This window comes from Schistocerca americana, chromosome X (assembly GCF_021461395.2).
Source record: "Schistocerca americana isolate TAMUIC-IGC-003095 chromosome X, iqSchAmer2.1, whole genome shotgun sequence".
Lineage (NCBI taxonomy): Eukaryota > Metazoa > Arthropoda > Insecta > Orthoptera > Acrididae > Schistocerca > Schistocerca americana.
The window spans coordinates 87,478,467-87,504,205 of record NC_060130.1 but is presented as its reverse complement, the minus strand read 5'-3'; the positions used below and the strand labels follow the sequence as shown (position 1 = coordinate 87,504,205).

Sequence of the window (25,739 nt, the reverse complement as noted above, 5' to 3'; positions counted from 1 at the left end):
TCTTCTCAAATCAAGAAGCATATATGAGGGCTGTGCTGAGCAGTACAACATGGAAAATGCTAATTCTGGGGCAATACCTTCTCATCATAGTCAAGTGTGCACTGAACTGGTCACCAGTTCCAAAACAATTGAGGCTACTCCTTGTTGAGGGTAGAAAGCTTGTTCTATCAGTGAATATTGATGTGCTGTCATGGATCATAAAGTATCTAAAGTGAACAGAATCTTGTGGTTTAAATTAGCCAAAGTGCGGGGATATTTGTTTGTCTGTCTTTAGCAATTCACACTATGCAGGACGTATTCATACTTAAAAATCAACCATAGATGTTGTCATTAAACTTGGTGAACCTACTATAACTTGGAATTCTCAGAGACAGCAGGTGGTCACTTCATCAATAACAGAAACAGAATATCTTGCCTCTTATCAAACTGTGAAAGACACCATGTGGAGCAGATCGATCTTAGGAACTATCATGAAGTTGAAATAGGAACCCACTGTCTTGAACACAGACTGTCACATGCCCCTCTGATTGCACTGTAAATGAACAAAGCATATTGATATAAAGTAATGCTTTATAGTAGGAAAGGTCAATTCGGGCATCTGCAACGTGGAGCACATCAGTTCCGTAGATCAGAAAGCTGATATCGTTACTAACTGGCTCACTAGAAGTAGCTTTAAAAAACAAAGACTATTATTTTCTATTGTTGCCACTGAATACCTGAGAGACAAAATGCAGCAAAAATGTAACATTTATAAAATGGTGCAAGCATGATGTAAACTGAGTGGCTAAGTCACAGGAATGGTTGTCCGATCTGAAGATGTACCGTGTACAATGTTTGAGTGTTGTGACTGATGCAGCATTTGAAATAGGAACCCACTGTCTTGAACACAGACTGTCACACTTACAGTCAAAAGTGTGCTAAACATGGCAACACATCATGAGTTTACTGACTTTGAACATGACAGTGCGAGTTGCATGGGTCTTGGCATATCAAAGATTAGAAAAGAATCCATATTTCTGAGATAAACAGTGACTAGGGCACATCTTCAATGTCACACACACATTGTTTCGACATCAGTAAGCTACCACACATGATGCCCTAAAATGGTCACAGAACAGATGCCACATCACCTCCAAAGAGCAGTGCATGGTGACTGACAGTCTACTTTGAGTCAGATCACCGTCAATTTGAATGTGGGCTGTCAAGAACTCATTTCTACCAGGACTTCATGGAGACAAGTGCACCAAGTAGGCTTTAGGAGACAATGACTGACATCACATCAAGTGCCTCCCATGACTGCTGGCCACTAAGTGTAATGATCAATTAAGAATTATTTGATTTGTTTGTCTCATGTTTATAAACAATGTTACATTTTTCAGTTTGTATATGGTCCACTATACCGGGGTGAATTCTGAGATCCATCCAGTGAACAAAGAAAAATAAAAGTGGTACGCTTTTGTTTTGTATTGTTCATGTGTTGTGTTAAATGTCCTTTGCAGCTTTTAAAAAAAATATATATTTTTTTTTTTTCATTATCTTGTGGTGGGAACGAATGCCACTTTATTGTGATTCCTTTAACAAACAGTGTAGAAAATAATGTACATTAGCAAAGATATGTTCAATGCAATGACTCCTATCCTTTTTAACTTAACTGTGCCTAATGGTACGAAAATGTCTGAGAATAAGAAATAATGTACATTAATACTGAATGGTTCAGCGAGCATTCAAAAATCAATAAGCACAGTGTATATATAAAATGTACAGTCACTATCAAGTATTAATGTTACTTTCAAAAATCAAATTGGAACATATTTGAAACTCAAAAGTTACTAATTGTTGATAGAAGTATTTTTATGCATGAAATAACTGTACGAGATTTTCTGTTTATTTACATATTTTCAGTTACAAGTACACAACGCACAAAGTAGGTTTATAAGTTGGAATGTGATTATAAAAACAAGGCAGCCAAGTAATATAAATATTCAGCTAACACAGCAAGACTGACTGAAACCGTGAACTATGAACTCTTTCAAATTATGCATTTCTACACCCTGCTCACTACTTGCTTGGACAACTAGAGTGTTTTTTAATGGTGTGATGTGTGTTCAATGGTTTCTCTTCATATCTTGTAATTCTCTTTTTGTTTCCCGATATTTCTTATCAGTTAAATTGTGTCTTGTGGAACATGTATTTACTAAGTTATCCTATTGAATAATTATATTTAGAAATTCCTTCACTACTGATACTTCCTTTCTTATCTTTCCCACTCAATATTTTCAAAGAATCAATATTAAAATTCACACGGCTGTATTTCATGTTTTTGCTATCAAAAATATGCCAACATCAAACAATACTACACAGGAATTACTACCTGAAATGTATGGGTCTACAATGACATTCTGCTTTGCGGTATGGCATGCACCAGGTATAAAAAGCTCCTCTTAAAGTAAAACATTCTTTCCCTGTCAACCAACCTTTACATATGATGCACTCAAATGTTTCATTCTATAATGTACACTCAAACTACGTTATGATATCAATCAAAATGCAATAATAGTACATTTTTAAGGCTTCCTGCTTCCATTCGCGTTAGCATATAAATTTTTTTATTTAGTAGAAAAAATTTTAAAAAAGAGGGTTACCTTTGTACCTCCATTATCATATTTGCATGGGTCTTTGCAATAGCTTCCTGCATACCCTGGCAAAAGCTATTTATTGTGTGCTTCTCCATCTCCATATTATGCCTCAGTTCATCTAGTAAATTTTTGAACATAAGAAGACCTTCTCGTACAGAGTTTTGAAGCTCACAGACAGACTGAAAAATGTGTGAAGACATTTCTTAGTCAAAACAGATCCCATATTTATAAAACACAACACACAAAACATTTTTAATTTTAAAGCAGCAGCAGTCATTCCAATTACGTAATGATGCAGTGTAGTACAGTGTACGCATCTAAAATACACACATCAAAAAAAGTGTTGCATCACCCCAGTTCCCAGAACTCCTGAAGACAGATGTTGACTGTGGATATTGTATCACAGACACAGTCCCTTTGACTGTTCATAGATGTTACTAAACCCGCCCAAAGAAGTAAACAACCACGCATAAGCAGTGCCTATTAGACAGAGGGGGCCCAACAGCCAATCAGTTCCAGTCAGTCCACCAGGAAGGAGGAACACAGCTTGTGTTGTCTGTAGTTCAACCATGCCTAGATGGTCAATACCACATTGTTACTTTGTGCCAGGAAGGGCTCTCAACAAGGGAAGTGTCCAGGCATCTCGGAGTGAACCAAAGCATTGTTGTTCAGACATGGAGGAGATACAGAGAGACAGGAACTGTTGATGACATGCTTCGTTCAGGCCACCCAAGGGCTACTACTGCAGTGGATGACCGCTATCTACAGATTATCGCTCGGAGGAACACTGACAGCAACACCACCATGTTGAATAATCCTCTTTGTGCAGTGACAGGACACCATGTTATGACTCAAACTGTGCACAATAGGCTGCATAATGCACAACTTCCGTCCCGACGTCCATCTTTGCAACATGACACCATGCAGCGCGGTACAGATGGGCCCAACAACATGCAAAATGGACCACTTAGGATTGGTATCACGTTCTCTTCACCGATGAGTGTCGCATATGCCTTCAACCAGACAATCGTCGGAGACATTTATGGAGGCAACCTGGTCAGGCTGAATGCCTTAGACACATTGTCCAGCGAGTGCAGCAAGGTGAAGGTTCCCTGCTGTTTTAGGGTAGCATTATGTGGGGCCGACGTATGCCGCTGGTTGTCATGGAAGGCACTGTAATGGCTGTACGATATGTGAATGCCATCCTCCGAACAATAGTGCAACCATATCGACAGCATATTGGTGAGGCATTCGTCTTCATGGACAACAATTCATGCCCCCATTGTGCAAATCTTGTGAAGGGCTTTTTTCAGGATAACAACATCGCTTGACTAGAGTGGCCAGCATGTTCTCCAGACATGAACCCTATCGAACATATCTGGAATAGATTGAAAAGGGCTTTTTATGGATGACATGTCCCGCCAGCCACTCTGAGGGATCTACACCGAATCACCATTGAGGAGTGAGACAATCTGGACCAACAGTGCCTAGATGAACTTATGGATAGTATGCCACGACAAATACAGGGATGCATCAATGCAAGAGGATGTGCTACTGGGTATTAGAGGTACCGGTGTGTACAGCTTTCTGGACCACCACCTCTGAAGGTATTGCTGTATGGTGGTATAACATGCAATGCGTGGTTTTCGTGAGCAATAAAAAGGGTGGAAATAATGTTTATGTTGATTTCTATTCCAGTTTTCTGTATAGGTTCTGGAACTCTTGGAACCGAGGTGATGCAAAACTCTTTTTGATGAGTGCATATGCATCACAGGAAATTGCACTGCACACATAATAAAATTAAAAACATGTATGTAAATGGAATGTGGGAAAGGAATGAAAGGATAAACCACCTGGCAGGATTTTGCACAGAGCATAATTTAATCACTAATAACAATTGGTGTAAGAGTCATGAAAGAAGAATGCTTATGTGGAAGAGACCTGAGGGTACAGGAAAGTTTCATATTAAAGGAAAATATGGATGCTACCTATAAAGAAATTAAAGAGATCTTTGGAGAAAAAAGAAACAGCTTTATGGATATCAAGAACTCAAGGAAGTACTAACAAAAGAAGAGAAAGCTGAAAGGTAAAAGCAAGAAGGGAGGAAGATTAGGGTTTAAAATCCCATCAACAATGAAGTTATTACAGATGGAGCACAAGCTTGGATTGATTAAGGATGCAAAAGGAAACTGGCTGTGCCCTTTCAAAGGAACCATCCCTGTATTTGCCTTAATCAATTTATGGAAATCACAGAAAACCTAAAACTTGATGGTCAGATGGGGGTCTGAACCATCATCCTCCCAAATGCAAATCCACTGTGCTAACCACTGCACCACCACATTGGGTGAAAGCTGAGAAGATGGAAGAAATATATGGAAGTGGTATGCATGAGTAAATGAACCTGAAGACAGGTCTAAAGAAAGAGAATAGCAAGTAAATGAAGATGATGTAAGAGATGATACCACGAGACCTAAGTCGAAACAAGTCCCCTGATGTAGACGACATCCTCTCAAAATTATTGAGATCCTTCATATAGCCAGCCACGACGAAGCAGTCCACCTCATGTCCAAGACATATCAGACAGGCAAAATACCCTCTGACTTTGAGAAGGATATATTAATATCAATTCCAAAAAATGCAGGTGTTAACTAGTGCGAAATTTACAGAACTATCAATGTAAAAATTCATGGCTGCGAAACACTGATACTAACTATTTGTAGAAAAATGGAAAAACTGTTAGGAGCTAACTACTGGCAAGAAGAGTTCAGGTTCTGGAGAAATGCAGGAATGCAAGAGGCAATACTGACCCTATGACTTATCTAGGAACATAGGTTAATGAAAGATAAATATACATTTACAGTATTTGTAGATTTAGAGAAATATTTTGACAGTACTGACTGGAATACACTTTTCGATATTCTGAACATAGCAGATATAAAATACAGTAAGCAAATTATTCAGGTTATTCACAACATGTATAGGAACCAAACTGCAGGTATAAGAGTTAAAGGATATGAAAGGGAAGCAGTAGTTGGCCAGAAAGTGAGCCTATCTATGATGTTATTCAATCTGTATGCTGAGCAAGTGGCAAAGGAAATCAAGGCAAATATGGAGAGGGAATTAAAGTTCAGGGGATCAAATAAAAACTTTGAGGTTCGCTGTGACATTGTAAGTATGTCCGAGACAGAAAAGAACTTGGAAGAGCAGGTCTGAGGGAATTATATTAAGAAGTGACACACTAAATATAGTAAATGAGTTTTGCTATTTGGGCAAGGGGAAAAAACAGATGATGGCTAAAATAGAGAGTATATCTAATGCATACTGATAATACTAAGAACAGAATTTCTGAAATCTAATAAAATTGAAGTGCCAGGATGTCTTTCGTGAAGGTATATGTCTTGAATGTAGGCTTCTACAGATTTGAAATGTGGATCATGAAGGTTGGAAAGGGAGTTTGTATAACAAATGAGGAGGTACTGAATCAAACTGTAGAACAAAGAAATTGATGGTACTACCTGACTAATAGAAGATTTTGATTGATAGAACAAGTACTGAGACAGCAAGAAAGGATCAATATTGTAATGGATGGAAGGGTGGAGGGTAAAAATTGTAGAGGAAGACCAAGGCTTGAATACAGTAAGCAGATTCCAATGTATATGGGTTGCAGTAGTTGTGTAGAGATGAAGAGGATTGCACAAGATGACTGGCATGGAGAGTTGCGTCAACCAGTCTTTGGATGCAGACCACCACAACCACAACAACAACAACAACTACAACAACCAAACTGTAGATAAACTGGATTTGTAGCTAGAATAACTTCAGATTGTGATATAGGAGACAGACTAGTCAACAGTGGCTTGTGTGTAGTGTGACAACAATATTACCAAATAGTTCTCAGTATAGCGCAACTTGCACACACGTCTGCAGTCTCAGAGAGCTGAAACTACACTGCAGTGTGTCTACTGCTGACAAAGGCCTTAATAGCCGAAAGCTATGATTGTGTGAATCTTTTTATTGTGCCAATCACGACTCAGCATCTCCTCTATATGGTGAGTAGCAACTTTCCTTCTCCTGTATTGTTACATTCCATCCTGGATTTTCCACTGTTTGATTAGTTTTTGAAGATAGTTACAATGGTTCTCACCAACAATACGTTTCAGTCGCTACACCTAGTATACTTAAGTTCTGCATACAATTCAGCCTGCATATACTGCATTCATGACTGTAATACAACCACATGTGAAAGAATACTGTCCAACTGTAAAATTTTAGATTAACTCTGATTTGCAGAGCCCTAATACAAGACACAAAAATAATATTCATGGAAGCATTACATTCTTGTTTAGGAATCAAAGTGGCGATGTGTATTCTGGTGCAGAGGTCTTCAACATGCTGTCACCCAGCATAAAGCAAGAAATAGGGAATCCCTACCAGCTCAACATAAATTTAAAAACATACCTTATAAACTACTCCAACACAACATATGGTTATCTAAATTCAAGGAATGAAAATTCAATTTAGCTGCATAGCAAGAAGCAAAGTCCACTGTAAAGCTTCATGAGAAGTAAAGGTGTATTGTGAACAGGTCTCTGTTGTTTCAAATGCAGGTAATTATTTTTTTCTGAAAAATACCAGTGTGTGGTTGTAAATATTAAGTTAGTAGTAGGAGATAAAGAGTTCCTAATGAATACGGTTGAGGAAGCAGTAGCTTTCTGCCGATTCATCTGGACACATTTAGTTGACATAACTACAAACAGTATTTAGTAGTATAAGGTACAGCAGTCATCTATCTGAAGATTGGTTTCGACACCACAGAGCAATACTAGGCAGCATATTATCGGATTTGGTATGCAGCTGTCTTCCTCCAACTTTCGAACTGACTTATACTACCAGTTATAGGGGGACCTATAGTTTAACATGGTCTCCAAACCGTGATGTAATTCAGAATTTTTCACATCAATGAAAATTTCCAAAGTTGAAACACTTATAAATGACAGACAAATATGTTAGGACTGTACATCAATGGTTTATTGTTAATACAGTTCGCAAAATTAAATTTTGAGAGTTCTTCCTCGTTTGTTAATGTAACATCTTAACTCATTCCACAAGGCTAAAGATTTTCCTTCTTCATGGGATCTACAGGAAACAATGCACGAATGAGTGGATGAAATTATGGACAAAGATGTCAATTCAGTTGTAATAGAAGCACAGCCAGAAAATGAATTTCAATCAGGCCACAACTTACACTAGTCAGTGCTAAAAATCATGGTGATAAGCCGCAGGCAATGAATAGTGATAAGGGTCATCATCATCAGTTATCTGCTATATTAGCAGGTCCTTTGCCTCTCCATTTTCTGCGATCCATTGCTTCCTTCTTAAGGCTGCTGTATGTTGTACCGTCCATCATGTCATCCAGTATCTGGAATCTCTTCCTTCCTCGCTTCCTTTTCCCTTCTACATAACCTTCTAAAACTGTTTTTATCAGTCCGTCATTCTTTCTTAATATATGCCCAATCCAATTTCTTTTTCTTCTCTTTATTACATCTAGTAACTGCCTTTTCTCTCCCACTCTTCTCAGTACCTCTTCATTTTTTACTCTGTCCATCCAACTTATTCCTTCCATCTTCCGCCATGTCCAGATCTCAAAAGCCTCCAGCCTTTCTCTGTCTTTTTTCCTCATAGTCCATGTTTCAGCGCCATATAGAAGAACACTCCATACAAGACATTTTATGAGTCTCTTTCTGAGTTCTCTGTCCATACCACTGCAGAAGATTCTCCTTTTCTTATAAAACGCCTCTTTTGCCATTGCTATCCTTGTTTTAATTTCTGTGGTGCACTTCCAGTCGGTGTCTATCCTGCTTCCAAGATACTTAAAATTTTGCACCTGTTCTAGTTTTTCTCCATTCAGCACAATTTTTAGTTCCTTATTTCCTCCTATTGCCAATACTTTTGTTTTACTTGTGTTAATTTTCATTCCATATTTTTTTCCGTTAGTTGCAATGGTGTCCACCAAATCCTGTAATTCTTTTTCCCCTGTGGCTAGAAGGACCATGTCATCAGCAAATCTCAAGCACCCTACTCTTCTTCCTCCAATTTCTACTCCTTTGTCATCTAATGAGCATTGGTCAATCATATTTTCCAAGTACAGGTTGAAAAGAGTAGGTGATAAACAGCATCCTTGTCTTACTCCTTTCCCTAGTCTGATCCAGTTTGTACTTTCTCCTCTCACTTTAACTGAAACTTTTTGATTAAGGTACAATGAGTTTATAAGTCTCCTGGTTTTCCAGTCCACTCTTTTTTCCCTCATAATAGTCGCCAGCTTGTCCCAAACCACATTGTGATAAGGGTAGGAAAAGCAGAAATCTGGATTAGTTGTCTTGAACTTACTTTATTTAGAAACAGGGTTTATAACATAGCCCTTTCTTTGCCAATTTTTAAATACATCACGAAGTAATACTGGCAAATGGCACTGATCCACATTCCCACCGAGCGCGACCTATCCGCAGTCCTTTTCCATTTCCTCCATGCTCGCTAGCTCGCTACTCAGATTCCCACAGGAGGTCAGACGTACATGTACAACTGCACTGAAGAAGGTGGGTCCGTTGCCCATCTAGGCAAAACAATTAGGCCTATATGAATGCATGGTGTCTGTTCTTTCAGACCTGTACAAAGACCAGACAACACACATTCACATCATTGATTCCACCAAGATTTCCCTGCATTTCTTCTGGCATTGCAACCTTCCTATAGACAGCATTATCCATAAACAGTCTTATGGCCTTCCAGTGTTATTCACAAGATGATAAGTAATACAAACTGTAAATAGTAACAGTCCTATAACAATCTCTCACGGTACTTGTGAAAACAGCTTTACATCTTCAATCTTGTCTCCCAAACAACATATCGGGTTCTATTTGCTAGGCAGTCCTCAGTCCAGCAACAAATCTGGTTCTACACTCAGTAGGCCCGTATTTTGCTAACTAAACAACAATAGTGAACTGTATCAAACATCTGCCTGATATCAAAGATCACAGCATCAACCTGGGTACCTTTGTCTATGGCGCTTTGAATTTCATGGATGAACAGCACAAGCAAGCTGTGTTTTACAGATTTCTACTGACAAAAAACATGTTGAATTGTATAGAGGAGAGTTCTACTTTCAAAAATATAAGTGGGCATACAGCATGTTCCATAATTCTGCTACAAATTGACACCAGCGACATAAGCCTATAATTATGTGCATCTGTCTGATGACCTGTTTTGAAAACAGGAATGAGCTGTACTTCTTTTCCCATCAATTGGTACCCTTTGTTGCTCCAATAAACTGCTGCTAGAATGAGAGAAAGCTTTTTGTAGAATCTTGAAAGTATCTCATCCACTCCATGTGCCTTTCCTCTGTCGAATGATTGCAGTTGAATTTGTATCAGCATAGATACACTATAACTTATATCAGTATCTGCCGTTCCAGCATTAGGCAATTCAGTCTTCTGTTTGTCATCGTCTATTTCAAAGCCAGTACGGCCACTTAGGCAACTGACTGCGTGATTTTGATCTGCTTACTGGGTTTACATGCGACCAGAACTTCTTCGGATATGTAGTCAGATGGTAAACAATTACTTTCGAATTCACTGAACACTTCTGGCGTTGCTCTCCTTGCAATAACTTTTGCTGGACTTCTAGCTCACTTAAAACTGTAATGCAGCTCCCTTTGCTTTCGTGGCAACTTTCTTGCTTGCTATTTGACCATGCTCGTTTTCTGTTGTCCTTGATAACCTTGTTCAGATCATACTGGTTATGAAGGTGCACGCTAATGAAGAACATGAAGAGACAAATACCAGCCTCATATTATACGATATGATACTGTCTGAATTAGTAGGTCGCAACAGATGTTTATAGATGATCCCCCCGGATAGCCGTGCGTGTTACAGCACCGATTACGAGATGGGGGATGCGCCGGTTCCGAATCGGAATCGTCCGGCGGATTAACGATGACAATCGGTGTGCCGGACAGCCTGGATATGGGTTTTGGGTGGTTTCCCAAATCCTAGTAGATGAATACCAGGCTATTACCCGCACCCCGTCTCAATTACATGATTAGCAAACATTCAGAAAAACTCGCTCACTTTCACATGAATAACGCTACGCGCAGACAGTTAGGGTATATATTACATCCCGTGGGGTAACGGTGTGTCGACAGGTAAGCCACCCTAACAAGGGAACCTCCCCATCGCACCCCCCTCACATTTAGTTTTAAGTTGGCACAGTGGATAGGCCATGAAAAACTGAACACAGATCAATCGAGAAAACAGGAAGAAGTTGTGTGGAACTATGAAAAAATAAGCAAAATATACAAACTGAGTAGTCCATGCGCAAGATAAGCAACACGAAGGCTAATGTTAGCACAGAAACGTGGTTAGCGTGAGCAGCTGCGGAACGAAAAGTCCTTGTTTCAAATCCTACCTCGAGTGAAAAGTTTACATTCTTTATTTTCGCAAAGTTATGATCTGTCAGTTCGAGCATTGACGTCTCTGTTCACTGTAATAAGTTTAGTGTCTGTATTTTGCGACCGCACCGCAAAACCGTGCCATTAGTAGACGAAAGGACGTGCCTCTCCAATGGGAACCGAAAACATTTGATCGCAAGGTCATAGGTCAACCGATTCCTCCACAGGAAAACACGTCTGATATATTCTATACGACACTGGTGATGGCATGTGCGTCACATGACAGGAATATGTTGTCCACCCACCTAACTTGTACTCTTGGCGAATGGGTAAAAAGATTCTTCTACTTTGCCCGATTTAGGTTTTCTTGTGGATGTGATAATCACTCCCAAAAAAGTGATGAAAACATAAGAGTTTGTCACATAAACTGAAAATAAAAGAATTAAAACTTTCGCGTGATTTTTTTTTTTTTTTTTTTTAACGTATATAAACTTTTATTTACAATTTTTAACAATTACATATCTTTACATGAAATTGTATATTTTCTCGTTTTCAGTTCTGATTGTTCTTTTAGTAGTCTCTTGGCTGAGTTACAACACTTTTATTCACTGAGTGTCCTTTATTTAAATTTTTCCCTTCAATGTTTATGGTTTTTTTATACATAACAAGAAACTGCATTACTTTGATTTTTTTTTTTTTTTTTAAATTGAATTTAAATTAATTTTAATTTTTTTTTTTTTTTTTTTTTTTGAGACTTGAACCAAGAACCCCTCGTGCCTCAGCTGCTCACGCTAACCACGGGACCACGGCGCTCCGTAGCTGACCTTATCCTTGATGTTGCTTATGATACACATGGACTACTCAGTTTGTATATTTTGCTTATTTTTTCATAGTATAGTTCCACACAACTTCTTACTGTTTTCTCGATTGATCTGTGTTCAGTTTTTCAAGGCCTATCCACTGTGCCAACTTATAACTAAATCTGAGAGGGGGGGGGGGGGGGGGGTGCGATGGGGAGCTTCCCTTGTAAGTAACCATGCCTAAATCTGTTAATAATCGTGCCAACCATGTGCCGACGCGGAACAAAAGAAAAAGAAGAATAATACATCTTCAAATATGAACTACACCATACGTTTGGGCCAACGCAGCAACAACATCCTCACAATGTGTCATTAATTAGCGTGAACATTCCTAACAATCAAGATTTTGCACAATACGTAAACATATTTATCAAGCGAGGTTTATCCTGTTATTTCATCAGGGTCAAATAAGAAATAATTGGGAGAAACAGCTCATGATTGTGTTAATTAATATTGGTTTTTCTTTTATAGTTTCTACCAGGTACAGTGTGGGAAGTTATTAATTATTGAAAACAGTAAAAGTTTTATTTGAAAGCTTAAAAGTGATACTTAAGTTTTCATTACGGTACTTTATATTCACTTTGATGATGGAATAAGGTACATTCACTGGAAACAATTTCTTTAAAGCAATATTCCTGAAAAATACTAATGTAAAAAAATGAATTACTTGTTTTTCTAGAGCATTCTATTACAAAATACCATTTAACCTTAAAAATAAATACCACTGTTTTGTTGCATATAAATAGTAGATTCCAAAAATATCTATATGCAATGTAATTCATTTTTACTTTGCAGTTTGTCACTAATTCGGTAAATTTGTTCTTCCGGAAAAGTGTCGCGCGAACACAAACTCTATAAACGTTGTTGATGCACCAATTGTAGGTCAGTTGTTTCTTAATTTTCAAACCCTCGATATGTGTGTCAGTTGTTTGCGACTTTTAAACATTTTTTCGACACGTTTTGATCAGATCTTCAAGTGTTTTGAAATCATGTGAATCAGTTTTCTGTGACCATTATGTTTAATGTTGCAAATGTACGCAGAGATATGTTGTCTCCAGTGTTTATTGATGTTGTGTTGAATGAATAAAATACTGAAAATGGTTTTGCAGTCTCGATTTCAGTCTTAATAAGATATAGCCCGCCCCACAAAGACGCTGATACCAATGGTTAATAACTATTAATCACATCAGGAAAGAAGGTATTATTACAGCGTTCAATAATTTACAAGTATCGCTTTTCAGATAATTATTTCAGCTTGCAACAATAGTTTTATACACGCCAGAAGTACATCAAATTTTGAATGAGATTTTGTGTAACTAGATATTATTGGGAAGTAGATACTTATATGTGTAATGTATAGGACCCTATTGTACGATGCTTTTAAATTTTATCCATTTTTGCTCCATATCTTCGACCAGTAACTGCCGTATGGCCTACTCATTTATGCCACCACAGCATTACGGATAATTGATGGTTGGTTGGTTGGTTATGGGACGAAGGGTCATCAGTACCTTGTTCCTGTTGCAAACAAGGGTCAGGGTAAAAGAACTCCCGAAGTACAGTTGGGAAAGTAAAAGGGGGAAAAGGAATGTGGAACAACACTTATAAAGAAATTGAATGGCATGAACAAAAAACGGAAAAGACATACACCATAAGGAAAAGTAGAAAAAGGCATTAAAACCATAGCGCAGATGGTCTGGGCTGGCTGATCACAAGAATAAAAGAGGATGAGCCGCCACTCTGCAACACTTTAAAATGTTCACCACAAAAAGGCAAGGTGAGATGAACACATGTAAGGAAAAGACGAACGAATGCAAACAAAGGGTGACAGATTTAAAAGGGAGGGAGGGTGGAGGCTCCAGAAAGAAGGCCAAACGCCCCCCTCATGAATAAAACGTAAAACTAAATCTGCCATTGAGGCATCGTCACCCAACACTGAAGGTAGGGTGCTGCGAAGGTTAAAAGTCCGCCGCAGAGCAGCTAAAAGTGGGCAGTCAAGCAGGATGTATACGACATTCAGAACGGAGCCACAGTGACACCGAGGTGGGTCCTTGCGACAGAGAAGGTAGCCATGTGTTACCCACATATGGCCAAGGCAGAGCCGATAAAGGACAACCGATTCCCTGCAAATGGCTTGCATGGATGACCGCCACACATTCCTCGTCTCCTTGATAGTGCAGAGTTTATTTGGTGTGCTCAGGGTGCACCATTCAGTGTCCTAAACCGCGAAAACTTAGCGGCAGAAGACTGCTCGCAAATCCACCTCTGGGAGGCCAATCTCCAGAGGTGGTTTACTGGTGGCCTGTTAGGCCAGGCAGTCAACATGTTCATTGCCCAGTATCCTGACATGGCCTGGAGTCCAAATAAAGGTCACTGAGCGGCCACTAGTGTAGAGGGCATAAAGAGACTCCTAGATTAACAGTACCAAAGGATGCCTCAGGAAGCATTGGTCGAGAGCTTGTAGGCTGCTTCAGGAGTCAATGCAAATTATGATGGACTCACCAGAGCAGGAGCGGATATTTTGAAGAGTGCGATGGATGGCAACCAGCTCTGCAGTGAATACGCTGCAGCCATCCAGCAAGGAGCGTTGTTCTGTATGGCCAACATGAGCTTAAGCGAAGCCAAAAAGACCACCGAGCAGCGATCCGTCTGTGTAGCTTATTTCTGAGCTCCCAAACTCGCCAAGAACAGAGAGAAAATTCCAGCGGAAGACCTCAGGTGGGACTGAGCCTTTTGGGCCAAGCAATAGGTCCACTCGAAGCTGCGGCCGAGGTATGGGCCATGGAGGTGTATGGAAACGAGCCTGCAGGAAAGGGAAGCGTCAAGATCATGAAGATGTGAACGGACACAGGCAGCGAAGGGATTCCCAGTTCTGGGCGGCCGTTGCGGGAGATGGACCACCATGTTGGGGAAAAGAAGATGGTAATTTGGGTGGTGAGGTGAACTATGTAAGTGGGCAGTATAGTTTGCGAGTAATATTTGCCGCCGGAGCCGAAATAGAGGAATGCCAGCTTCTACAAGGAAGCTGTTCATGGGGCTAGATCAAAAGGCTCCTATAGCGAGGCGAATTCCACAGTGGTGGACAGGGTCTAGTAGAATCGGTACAGAAGTGGGGGCTGGACCATACACCACATTTCCGTAATCAACACAAGTCTTTACAATGACTTGGTACAGCCGCAGTAGTGTACGATGATCAGCACCCCAGTCGGTGTGGCTCAGGCATTGATTAAGATTAAGATGCCGACAGCACTTGTCCTTAAGCTGACGAATATGGGGAAGCCAACTTAAGTGGGCATCGAAGACCAGTTGCAGAAAGCGGTAAGTCTCCACCACTTCTAGTAGTTGGTCATCGAGGTAAAGTTCTGGATGCGGGTGGATGGTACAATGACGACAGAAGTGCATCACCCAAGTTTTGGCACCCAAAAACTGGAAACCATGATTGAGGGCCCACGACTGCACCTTCCGTGTAGCACCCTGCAGATGGCATTCAGCAGCAACAGTAGAAGAGGAGCAGAACGAAATACAAAAATCGTCAGCATATAGGAGGGGAGAGACTGACGATCCTACTGCTAGTGCAAGACCATCGACGGCAATTAAAAAGAGTGGGACACTCAGGACAGAGCCCTGCAGGATCCCATTCTCTTGTGTATGGGGTGCACTATGGGAAGCACCAACGCGAACTCTGAAAGTGCAGTATGATAAATAGTCTGTATAGGAACCGAGAGTGGTCCTTGAAGACCCCACTCTTGCAGAGTAGCGAGAATGTGGTGTTGCCAAGTAGTATCGTAGGCCTTCGTGAGGCGATGAGGTATTGTCGCCGGGAAAAGGCTGACCGAATGGCAGACTCCAGGTACACGAAGTTGTCGATGGTGGAGTGTCCTTGGCAAAAACCACCATGGGCCAGAGCCAGGAGGTCCCAAGACTCAAGGAGCCAACACAACCACCAGTTCACCATATGTTCCAGCACCTTGCATAGGACATTGGTGAGGCTGATGGGGCGATAGCTGTCAACATCTATTGGGTTCTTCCTGGGCTTTAGCACTGGAATGATGATGCATTCCCACCATTGCGATGGGAATCGCCATCACACCAAATGCGGTTGAAGACAGCCAGGAGGCAGTATTGGGAATCCGATGACAGATACAATCGGCAAGGGCACTAAGGAATTCCCACTAACTAAAAGGAGCGTTGTAAAGCTCAGGATGGCGTGGAGGAAAGGAGAGGCGGTGTTACTCCACCCTCTGTTTGAGGAGACGAAAGGTGGGATGGTAATTCACCGTCGCAGAGATGTGAGCATAATAAGTAGCAAGATGTTCTGCAATTACATCGGGATCGGCGGATACAGCTCCATTTGTGGAAATGCCAGGTACTCCTGCTGGGTTCTGGTAGCTATAAAGTCGGCAGTGCTTGGTCCAAACCTGAGAGGGGGAGGTTCCTGTTCCAATGGTGGAGACATAGCGTTCCCAACACCCCTGCGTCTTTTGTTTGATGAGGAGGTGAGCCTGTGGTCGAAGCTGTTTGAAGGCAATAAGGTTCTCCAGGGAGGGGTGGCGCTTATGTCATTGGAGGGCCCGCCGATGATTTCTAATGGCTGTGACCACCAAAGTACTGACTTCCACTGGCGGCAATTGGAGGATCGAGGGACTTCTGATTCAGCTGCAGCGACAATGGTATTAGTGATGAGATGGATCACCTCATCGATGGTGGCATGCGATGGATATACTATGTTGGTAGCGGATTTAAAGGTGTTCCAGTCAGCCTTCGGAAGAACCCACCTGGGCAGGCGTTGAGATGAGGGACGCTGCAGTAGGGACAGGAAAACTGGAAAGTGGTCACTACCACACAAGTCTTCATGTGCTCTCCAGTGGATAGAATGGAGGAGACCAGGACTGCAAACCGATAGATCAATGGCCAAATGCGTGCCATGTGCCACAGTGAAATGTGTGGGGGCACCTGTGTTTAGGAGGCAAAGGTTGAGGTGAGCGAGGAGGTCCTCAACAACTTTGCCACGGTCATTAACCTTGGCTCCACTCCATAAAGGGTTATGGGCGTTAAAATCACCCAGAAGGAGAAAAGGTGGGGGCAGTTGTGAAATGAGTGCACCCAATACATGGGGTGGTGCTTCACCATCTGGAGGGAGGTAGATGTTACAGATGGTAATATCCTGTTGTGTCCTTACCCTGACAGCCACAGCTTCTAAAGATGTTTGAAGGGGCACAGGTTCACTACAGACAGAGGTAAGGACGAAAATACATACGCCACCCGACAGTCTGTCACAGGTAGGATGGTTTTTATAGTACTCCTGGTAGCCACGAATGGCAGGGGTCCGCATAACGCAAAACCAGTTCTCCTGAAGGACAATGCAAAAGGCAGGTGTACTGCTTAAGAGTTGACATAACTCAGCCTGGTGGGAGAAAAAACCGCAGCAGTTCCACTGGAGAATGACGCTTTCTGTCGTCTGGGGCGGCATGGAGTGACCCAGGAGGCAAATTAGACCTCAGCAGCACCTGTCGCCTCTTACTGAGTATTGGCACCCAGCACCATTGTATCCAAGGCATCGGCGAGATGTAGGTCCTTAGGGGCCACCAGAATCTCCACCTTGTCCTGAGACGCAGAGCTGGGGCACTGGAGGCTCCTGCTTCTTACCGGACTTTTTATTTGAAGTTTTGCCCTCTTGCCGCTCCTTACGGGCCTGCTGGGAGGGCTTCTCAGCAGTAGCTTCATGGACAGATGAAGACCTTGAAGCCCTTCGACCAGCAGCCAGTGGCTCTTTCAGCCACTGGCTGGTGTTCGCTGGACCACTGGGGGGCATCGTGGAAGGTAGAGTCCCAAGGGACCCCTTCCACACAAGAGGAGCTTCTCGGGGGGGGGGGGGGGGGGGGGGGGGGGGGGAACCAGTGTCCCTGGCTTTTGGGGGCGATCCTCCCAAAGTAGAAGCTCTGGGAGCAGCAGAAGAAGGCGTTCCCCCAGCCAACTGGAGGGGGGAGGAAGATGGGCGGCCCTGAGGGCCCACAGGAGCAGCCTTAGATGGTGGTGGGCATAACGGCATCATCGATGGCGACGCAGTTGTGGCAGTGGCGTAAGAAGATACCATGGGAACAGGGTGTAGCCTTTCATATTTTAGTTTAGCCTCACGGTAAGATAGCCTGTCCAGGGTCTTGTACTCCATAATTTTACTCTCCTTTTGGAGTACCGGACAGTCCGGCAAGCAGGGGGGACTGACGCTGTCCACAGTTCACACAGGTTGGAGGAGGCACACATGGAGTATTTGGGTGTAGTGAATGTCCGCAATCTCTACATGTGGCACTGGAAGTGCACCAGGAGGATATGTGCCCAAATTTCCAACATTTAAAGCACTGCATAGGGGGAGGGACATAGGGTTTGACATCACAGCGGTACACAATCACCTTGACCTCTTCAGGTAATGAATCACCTTCAAAGGCCAAGATGAAGGCACCTGTGGCAATCCTGTTGTCTTTTGGTCCCCTGTAAATGCGACAGACGAAATGAACACCCCACCGTTCTAAACTAGCACGTAGCTCACGATCGGACTGTAACAGGAGGTCGCGATGAAAAATAATGCCCTGGACCATATTGAGGCTTTTGTGGGGAGTGACCGAAACAGGGATATCACCCAGCTTGTCACAGGTGAGTAATGCCCAGGACTGGGTTGGGGATGCCGCCTGAATCAAAACCGAGACATTGTGCATTTTGGATAGCGCTGTCTCTTCCCCAAATTTATCTTCTAGGTGCTCAACAAAAACAGAGGCTTGGTTTCCAGAAAAGAGTAACCATCAGTTCTGCTGCAAACTAAATAACGTGGAGAATAAGGATCCTGTCGCTCTGAAGCCCTACATTCCTCGCAATGTGTGGCCACGGAGGGGAACGATTTGGGTTCATATTTTTGCACATTTAAGTGAGCCCTCGAACACTTAGAGGCTGCTGGCGGCTGGCTACCAGCAAGAGAAGATGTGCCACCCTTCGTTGAGTGTCATCCACCCTGATGCCACCCACTCTGACCAAGGGCCCTCCCCACAGGTGCCACCCATCCGGAGCAAGGGCCACCTGGTGGGATGACCATTGCCTGGAGTCCCAATGCCCCGGGGAGATAGGCATCTACTCCATGGCATACATGGGGAGTTAACGGCGCAGGTATCAGTAGAGCGATCCCTGTGTTGTCAGGGGGCTACAACCAACAGGGTACATGGCGGCCCTACCACAATGGACTGGCTACTGTGCTGGGTATTAGGTGTGAAAATTAGTCCATGATCGTCATCAGCGCAGGAAGCGACACTGCATAGTGCACGGCTTATCTTCACCCAAGACATGGAGAATAGGAAGGACTGCAATGTGATGACGAGAAAGGGGACTAAAGATCTCAGTGCCGATGGATACAATGCACCAAGTAAGGCGCCCTTCCCCAATTAGCTCGCTCTTCGGAATACTTTTAAAATATGGAGGTCAAACCCGAGAGGGGACCATCACATAAAGGCCGAAACGTGTGAGATTCCTTTTAGTCGCCTCTTACGACAGGCAGGAATACCGTGGGCCTATTCTTACCCCCAGACACGCAGGGGGGGGGGGGGGGGGGCACTGATGGTCTCCTCTAATTACTCGATCAGAAAAGTTTGGGTCTGTTGGTTATTAGGCCTAAGACGTTCACCTCACGAGTTTGTTCTCTATCTGAGCGAAGTAAATTTCAGGCAAGACATTCAGAACAATGCCACAATCTCCCAGGCTATAGCTGGAAAATATATGACTCCCGCTATTCTGATAGCATGATCTGGAAACTTAAATGCGGTGTATGACAAATTTACTTGTTTAGATGCCTGCTCTTTTGTGCTAAACTGTCAATGTGCACTTTGTAACGTGTATTAGTTTTTGAATGAAGTCATTCCGCTTTAGGTCGTTTAAATACACTCCTGGAAATTGAAATAAGAACACCGTGAATTCATTGTCCCAGGAAGGGGAAACTTTATTGACACATTCCTGGGGTCAGATACATCACATGATCACACTGACAGAACCACAGGCACATAGACACAGGCAACAGAGCATGCACAATGTCGGCACTAGTACAGTGTATATCCACCTTTCGCAGCAATGCAGGCTGCTATTCTCCCATGGAGACGATCGTAGAGATGCTGGATGTAGTCCTGTGGAACGGCTTGCCATGCCATTTCCACCTGACGCCTCAGTTGGACCAGCGTTCGTGCTGGACGTGCAGACCGCGTGAGACGACGCTTCATCCAGTCCCAAACATGCTCAATGGGGGACAGATCCGGAGATCTTGCTGGCCAGGGTAGTTGACTTACACCTTCTAGAGCACGTTGGGTGGCACGGGATACATGCGGACGTGCATTGTCCTGTTGGAACAGCAAGTTCCCTTGCCGGTCTAGGAATGGTAGAACGATGGGTTCGATGACGGTTTCGATGTACTGTGCACTATTCAGTGTCCCCTCGACGATCACCAGTGGTGTACGGCCAGTGTAGGAGATCGCTCCCCACACCATGATGCCGGGTGTTGGCCCTGTGTGCCTCGGTCGTATGCAGTCCTGATTGTGGGGCTCACCTGCACGGCGCCAAACACGCATACGACCATCATTGGCACCAAGGCAGAAGCGACTCTCATCACTGAAGACGACACGTCTCCATTCGTCCCTCCAGTCACGCCTGTCGCGACACCACTGGAGGCGGGCTGCACGATGTTGGGGCGTGAGCGGAAGACGGCCTAACGGTGTGCGGGACCGTAGCCCAGCTTCATGGAGACGGTTGCGAATGGTCCTCGCCGATACCCCAGGAGCAACAGTGTCCCTAATTTGCTGGGAAGTGGCGGTGCGGTCCCCTACGGCACTGCGTAGGATCCTACGGTCTTGGCGTGCATCCGTGCGTCGCTGCGGACCGGTCCCAGGTCGACGGGCACGTGCACCTTCCGCCGACCACTGGCGACAACATCGATGTACTGTGGAGACCTCACGCCCCACGTGTTGAGCAATTCGGCGGTACGTCCACCTGGCCTCCCGCATGCCCACTATACGCCCTCGCTCAAAGTCCGTCAACTGCACATACGGTTCACGTCCACGCTGTCGCGGCATGCTACCAGTGTTAAAGACTGCGATGGAGCTCCGTATGCCACGGCAAACTGGCTGACACTGACGGCGGCGGTGCACAAATGCTGCGCAGCTAGCGCCATTCGACGGCCAACACCGCGGTTCCTGGTGTGTCCGCTGTGCCGTGCGTGTGATCATTGCTTGTCCAGCCCTCTCGCAGTGTCCGGAGCAAGTATGGTGGGTCTGACACACCGGTGTCAATGTGTTCTTTTTTCCATTTCCAGGAGTGTATTATTCACTGCCATTGCAGGTTCGATACTTAACCAATGCCAAGCATTGTGGCATGTTGTGACCCGCTCAACAATGTAAAGATGGGAGTGCAAGTTTTGCAAAGTATGCAGTAGACCTCTGTGAAGTTTGGAAGGTAGGAGATACGGTACTGACGGATGTAAAGCTGTGATGGCGAGTCGTGAGTCATGATTGGATAACTCAGTTGGTATAGAACTTTCCCGCAAAAGACAAAAGTTCCAGGAGTGCTCGTCCGGCACACAATTTTAACCTACTGGGAAGTTTCAGTCTTAAAATTGTTGAGGCTTTCGCGGCCACATTCTGACACATTGCCTACTGTGCGCACTTGTGTCGAGATCTTCAGCTTCCGGTCGTTTAATAGTCTTCCTGTCGTTTTGCCAGAACATCAATGATTCACCCTCCACTGTTGGTGACAGACCAAGGTTTAGCCCATGGATGGATGTTATTCACAGACGAATCAAAAATTTGTTACCACCTGCTTGATAGTATATTGGTCCAGCAGTGTAACGTAGTACAACATTGATTCTGTATAGCATGGATCTGAAAAGTCCTTGGTGGGTTTCTGGAGGTATATGGCACCAGATATCTATGCGCAAGTCACACAATCCAAATACATTACGCAGCAGTCATGTGTGGGTGTGGAGCTGACATCTCATAGCATCCCAGATGTGTTCCATTGGTTACAGATCAGGAAATTTTGGTGGTCAAGACATCACTATTATGCTTCTCAAACTACAGTAGCACGCTTATGACCTTGTGACATGTACAGTTGTCCTGCTGGAAAACATAAATTATGAAGGAGTACAGGTCGCCCACAATAATGTTCATATAGTCTACAGCTAACGTGGTGCCTTCTATCACTACCACTGGTCCCACAGAAGCAAAGCTCATGGCATAATCCTGCCTCTGGCCATGTTCATAGCATGCTTCGCGTTTCAAGCAGTTGTTCGCTTGGATGCCGGCACATCTGGTGTAACAAAAAATGTGAGCCATCTGACCAGGCAACATGTTTCCGTTGATCTACAGCCCAATCTCAGTAATCCTGTACCCACTACAATCGTAATTGACGATGTCATAGTGAGTCAACAAGGGAACATGTAAGTGTCAACAATGTTTGCTGAACAATGCACACTGAAGCACTTCTGCCTGCACCAGCATTGTCTTCTGTCGTCAAATCTGTCACAGATCGCCAGCCGTGTTGCTATGCAGAATGGGAAAGTCACCAAACTCTACATTGTGGGATGAGGTGTGGACTTCCAACACCCTGTTGCCTACTCATAGTTCCACCGTCCTTCAACCACTTTACATAAATGCTCACGGCAGCGGAACACAAACAGCTGGCCAGATTCGCAATTTCCGAAATGCTCATTCCCAAGTGCCAGTCCATAACAATGTGCCCCTTTTCAAAGCCGCTTATGTCAGTCGATTTTCCCATTTGTGGCCTGTATGGTCACTAGCATGATCCCCCCCATTGTTGGCTTCTTTTGATCAGATTCAACCTACCTGTCTATAAGCTGCAGTACTTAACCTGACGGTACTGCCTGCTAATTCAGAATGTCTGGTGTTTTGTTGTCTTCTTGCTAGCCAAATTTTGGTTGGTTGGTAGCAGGTTAAGAGACTAAGCAGCGTTGCCATCAGTCCCTCACTCGAGATGTAGTTCATCTGAAGTAAGTGATATCAGCCAGAAATTTGATCGAAATGTGAAAGTATGTAGGAGTGATAAAATCGAGGCATTGAAACCAACATTGATGGCAGAGCTGAGAAATAATATAAAGAGCAGTAAGAGTACACAGGTTTAGCTGATAACATAGGTCAGAGAGGAGATGGGGCATCCTTCAGGGCTCGTCTGTGGTGAGAGAAACCCCATCAACATTTGACCTCTCGCCAACACGATTAAGGGTGGACACATTCACAGAGTAAAGAATGCCTTGTAGCTGGGACTTTGGTAATAGTAAAAATGAGAAGGCTAAAAATATAATGGATGTCAGTTTGACTGAAAATAATAAAATAATATGAGAGTAGGGAGGGGGCGAGGCCAGATGAATACCTCACAGGGCTCTGCATGCAGTGGGGCCCATCTGTCTCTCAGCTATCTGAGCCCAGACCCACTGTAGTCACAGTGTTAGGGAGGGCAATAGGGCCCACTATTCATCAGACTACTACCCCTAAAACGGAAAATAGGGAGCGACAGGAATGAAAGGATTAGGGTTAAGTACAACTGAAAGCAATTAAAGCAAAGTACAAGAGTGAAGGCAGCTAGCAAAGGATGTAGGTTCAAGGCTCCCCCAGAACCAGCATGCGGCATGCCCCCAACCCAGCAGTAGTTTAAACTGTTATATCTGAGAATATAAACCGCTTTCATGGAGAAAACAGAGAACTAGTTCAACTGCCCATAACTCATCTGCCAATATCAGAGGCAAAGAATCTAAAGAATCTGGAAGACCATGCTTAGCATGGATAGCCTGAAAAGAGGGGGAGGGAGGATTTCAACAGGATGTGAGGAACTGTCTATAAGGCATCCACGACAACGATGTGGGGGTAGACGTAGATGGGATGGTGTGTTACATAAAATAAAACTACGGATTAATCTGTCATGACCAGTGTAGACGAAATTTAAGGTGGAGCGCCATGCAGAAGTAGTTTCATTTGATAGTGCATAATTTATTAGACAGAACAATACCTCACCAGATGTTGTTCCGTCTCCAAATGAGGGGAGCTCTTATTTACACCTCCAAATTCGCACCTGGGATTGTCAAAGTGAATGTTGGGTGATTAATCGCTTGTCTAGCCAAATAGTTGGTCATTTCATTCCCTGGGATACCCACATGAATTTGGACATAGAGAAAGACAACTGGGCAAGCAGTATGACTAAAGTCAGAGAGAGTCATTAATAGCACAGATCACTGGGTGACAAGAGTAATATCAGTCAATAGCTGAGAGACTACTCATTCAATCATTACAAAATAAAATATGCTCGAGAAAGGTCTGTTTAATAAAATGTAGAGCTCTGTTAACGGCTATCAATTCAGCCATAAAAACACTACACATTCCCAGTAACAAATGTTGATCCTGACCAGCGGGAGATGTAAAATTATATCCTGCCCTTTAGATAGTTTTAGAGCTGTCACTGTAAACGACAGGAGCGCCCTAATACTCTTGAATAACAGAGGAGAAACAGACGCCGAAAGGTTATGGAAGTTGTGGCGTCGACAGTTACGATGCCACAACGTAGGTGCACGCTCTCGTAAGTTGGCACTACGAGAGAAGACTAACTACGCCGACCACAGCGCCCTCTGATCGACGCTGTGGAGCTCAGCGAGTGCCGTTTTGATTGCTGTCCATTTCATCAAGAGCAGACGGCCTGGAAACATCGCTTCGACTACAGAGTGGGCTAGCTTGCTATTGAGACTTTGATCCGACATGGACTACAGCTTCACACCTCGTGCTCATCCAAGCCAAAGTTATGTAAGCCTTTGTTATTTACTTGTTGTTTGTGACTCTAATAAAAAGGTGTTAGCGACATGCAGTACTGAAGTGCTTCACCTGTCCTGCTCCTACTCCCTTCCTTCACTCTCGGCCTATATTACAGAAGCAGTTCACAGGAGCAGACCCACAAGCTGCCTATCCACGCGGGATACAAAAGGGGTAACCGAAACTTTGGGTTCTTGAAATAAATCAGTCCTAGTTCCATGTCCGGATACTAACGAAAGCGGATGTGTGGGAAAACATAAACGAGATAAAGTTGGTAATGTCGGAGCTAAAGAGGGAAGATCTCTGCTTTGGCAAGGAGATTGTCAACAGGGATGGTTCAGAGGTGCCAGGCTACTCCAAGATTATGGACTGGGTCCCACAATTTCTAAGCTGAAGGTGCTGCTGAGCCATAAACCTGACAACCAATCAGGCCAAGACCTTGCCCCAGTAAATATGGAGGGTAGTAGTACCATCCGCATCCCAAGGGGTGTTGAAAGGGGATCAGAGAGCGTTAGGCTCTCACATGTAGCTTGAATTTATCTGACAAATATGTCAGCTTTTATTAAAGAGGAGTGGCCAAAATTGGGACTGTGCTACAACTTCCAAGTGGTGGGTACCCAAGTAGAGTTCTGGGCCAGGATGAGCTTTTGGATGATAACAGAAATGCATGACTCGCGTTTTTCTGGGAGAGAATAGAAAGCCATGGGACAGAGTCCAAGCAGAGGTCCTATGGATGGCACTTTGGAGCTGATGTTCAGGCAAGGCTGCAGTTTGGAACTATACCAAATGCAGACGCCATCGACATACAGAGTAGGGGTGACCACTTGGATCATGGAGGGCACTAGCCCTTTGATGGCGATGAGGAAGAGTTGCACTCAGCATGTGGTCTGACAAAAACTGACAAATAAGAAATGGTAGGGAACCTCCAAAGCCTCAGTCATGGAGGCAAATTAAAATGTAATGATGGCAA

At 43.6% G+C, this 25,739-nt stretch overlaps 1 protein-coding gene across 1 annotated transcript in view; it reads right to left on the bottom strand.

Annotated features, from left to right (window-relative positions):
* LOC124556534 overlaps positions 1-25,739 on the bottom strand; it is a 487,563-nt gene that overhangs the window by 309,800 nt on the left and 152,024 nt on the right. The window contains exon 6 of the mRNA XM_047130488.1: positions 2,643-2,815. Within this exon, the coding sequence (XP_046986444.1) occupies positions 2,643-2,815 (173 nt within the window). The remainder of the gene's footprint in view (positions 1-2,642; positions 2,816-25,739) is intronic.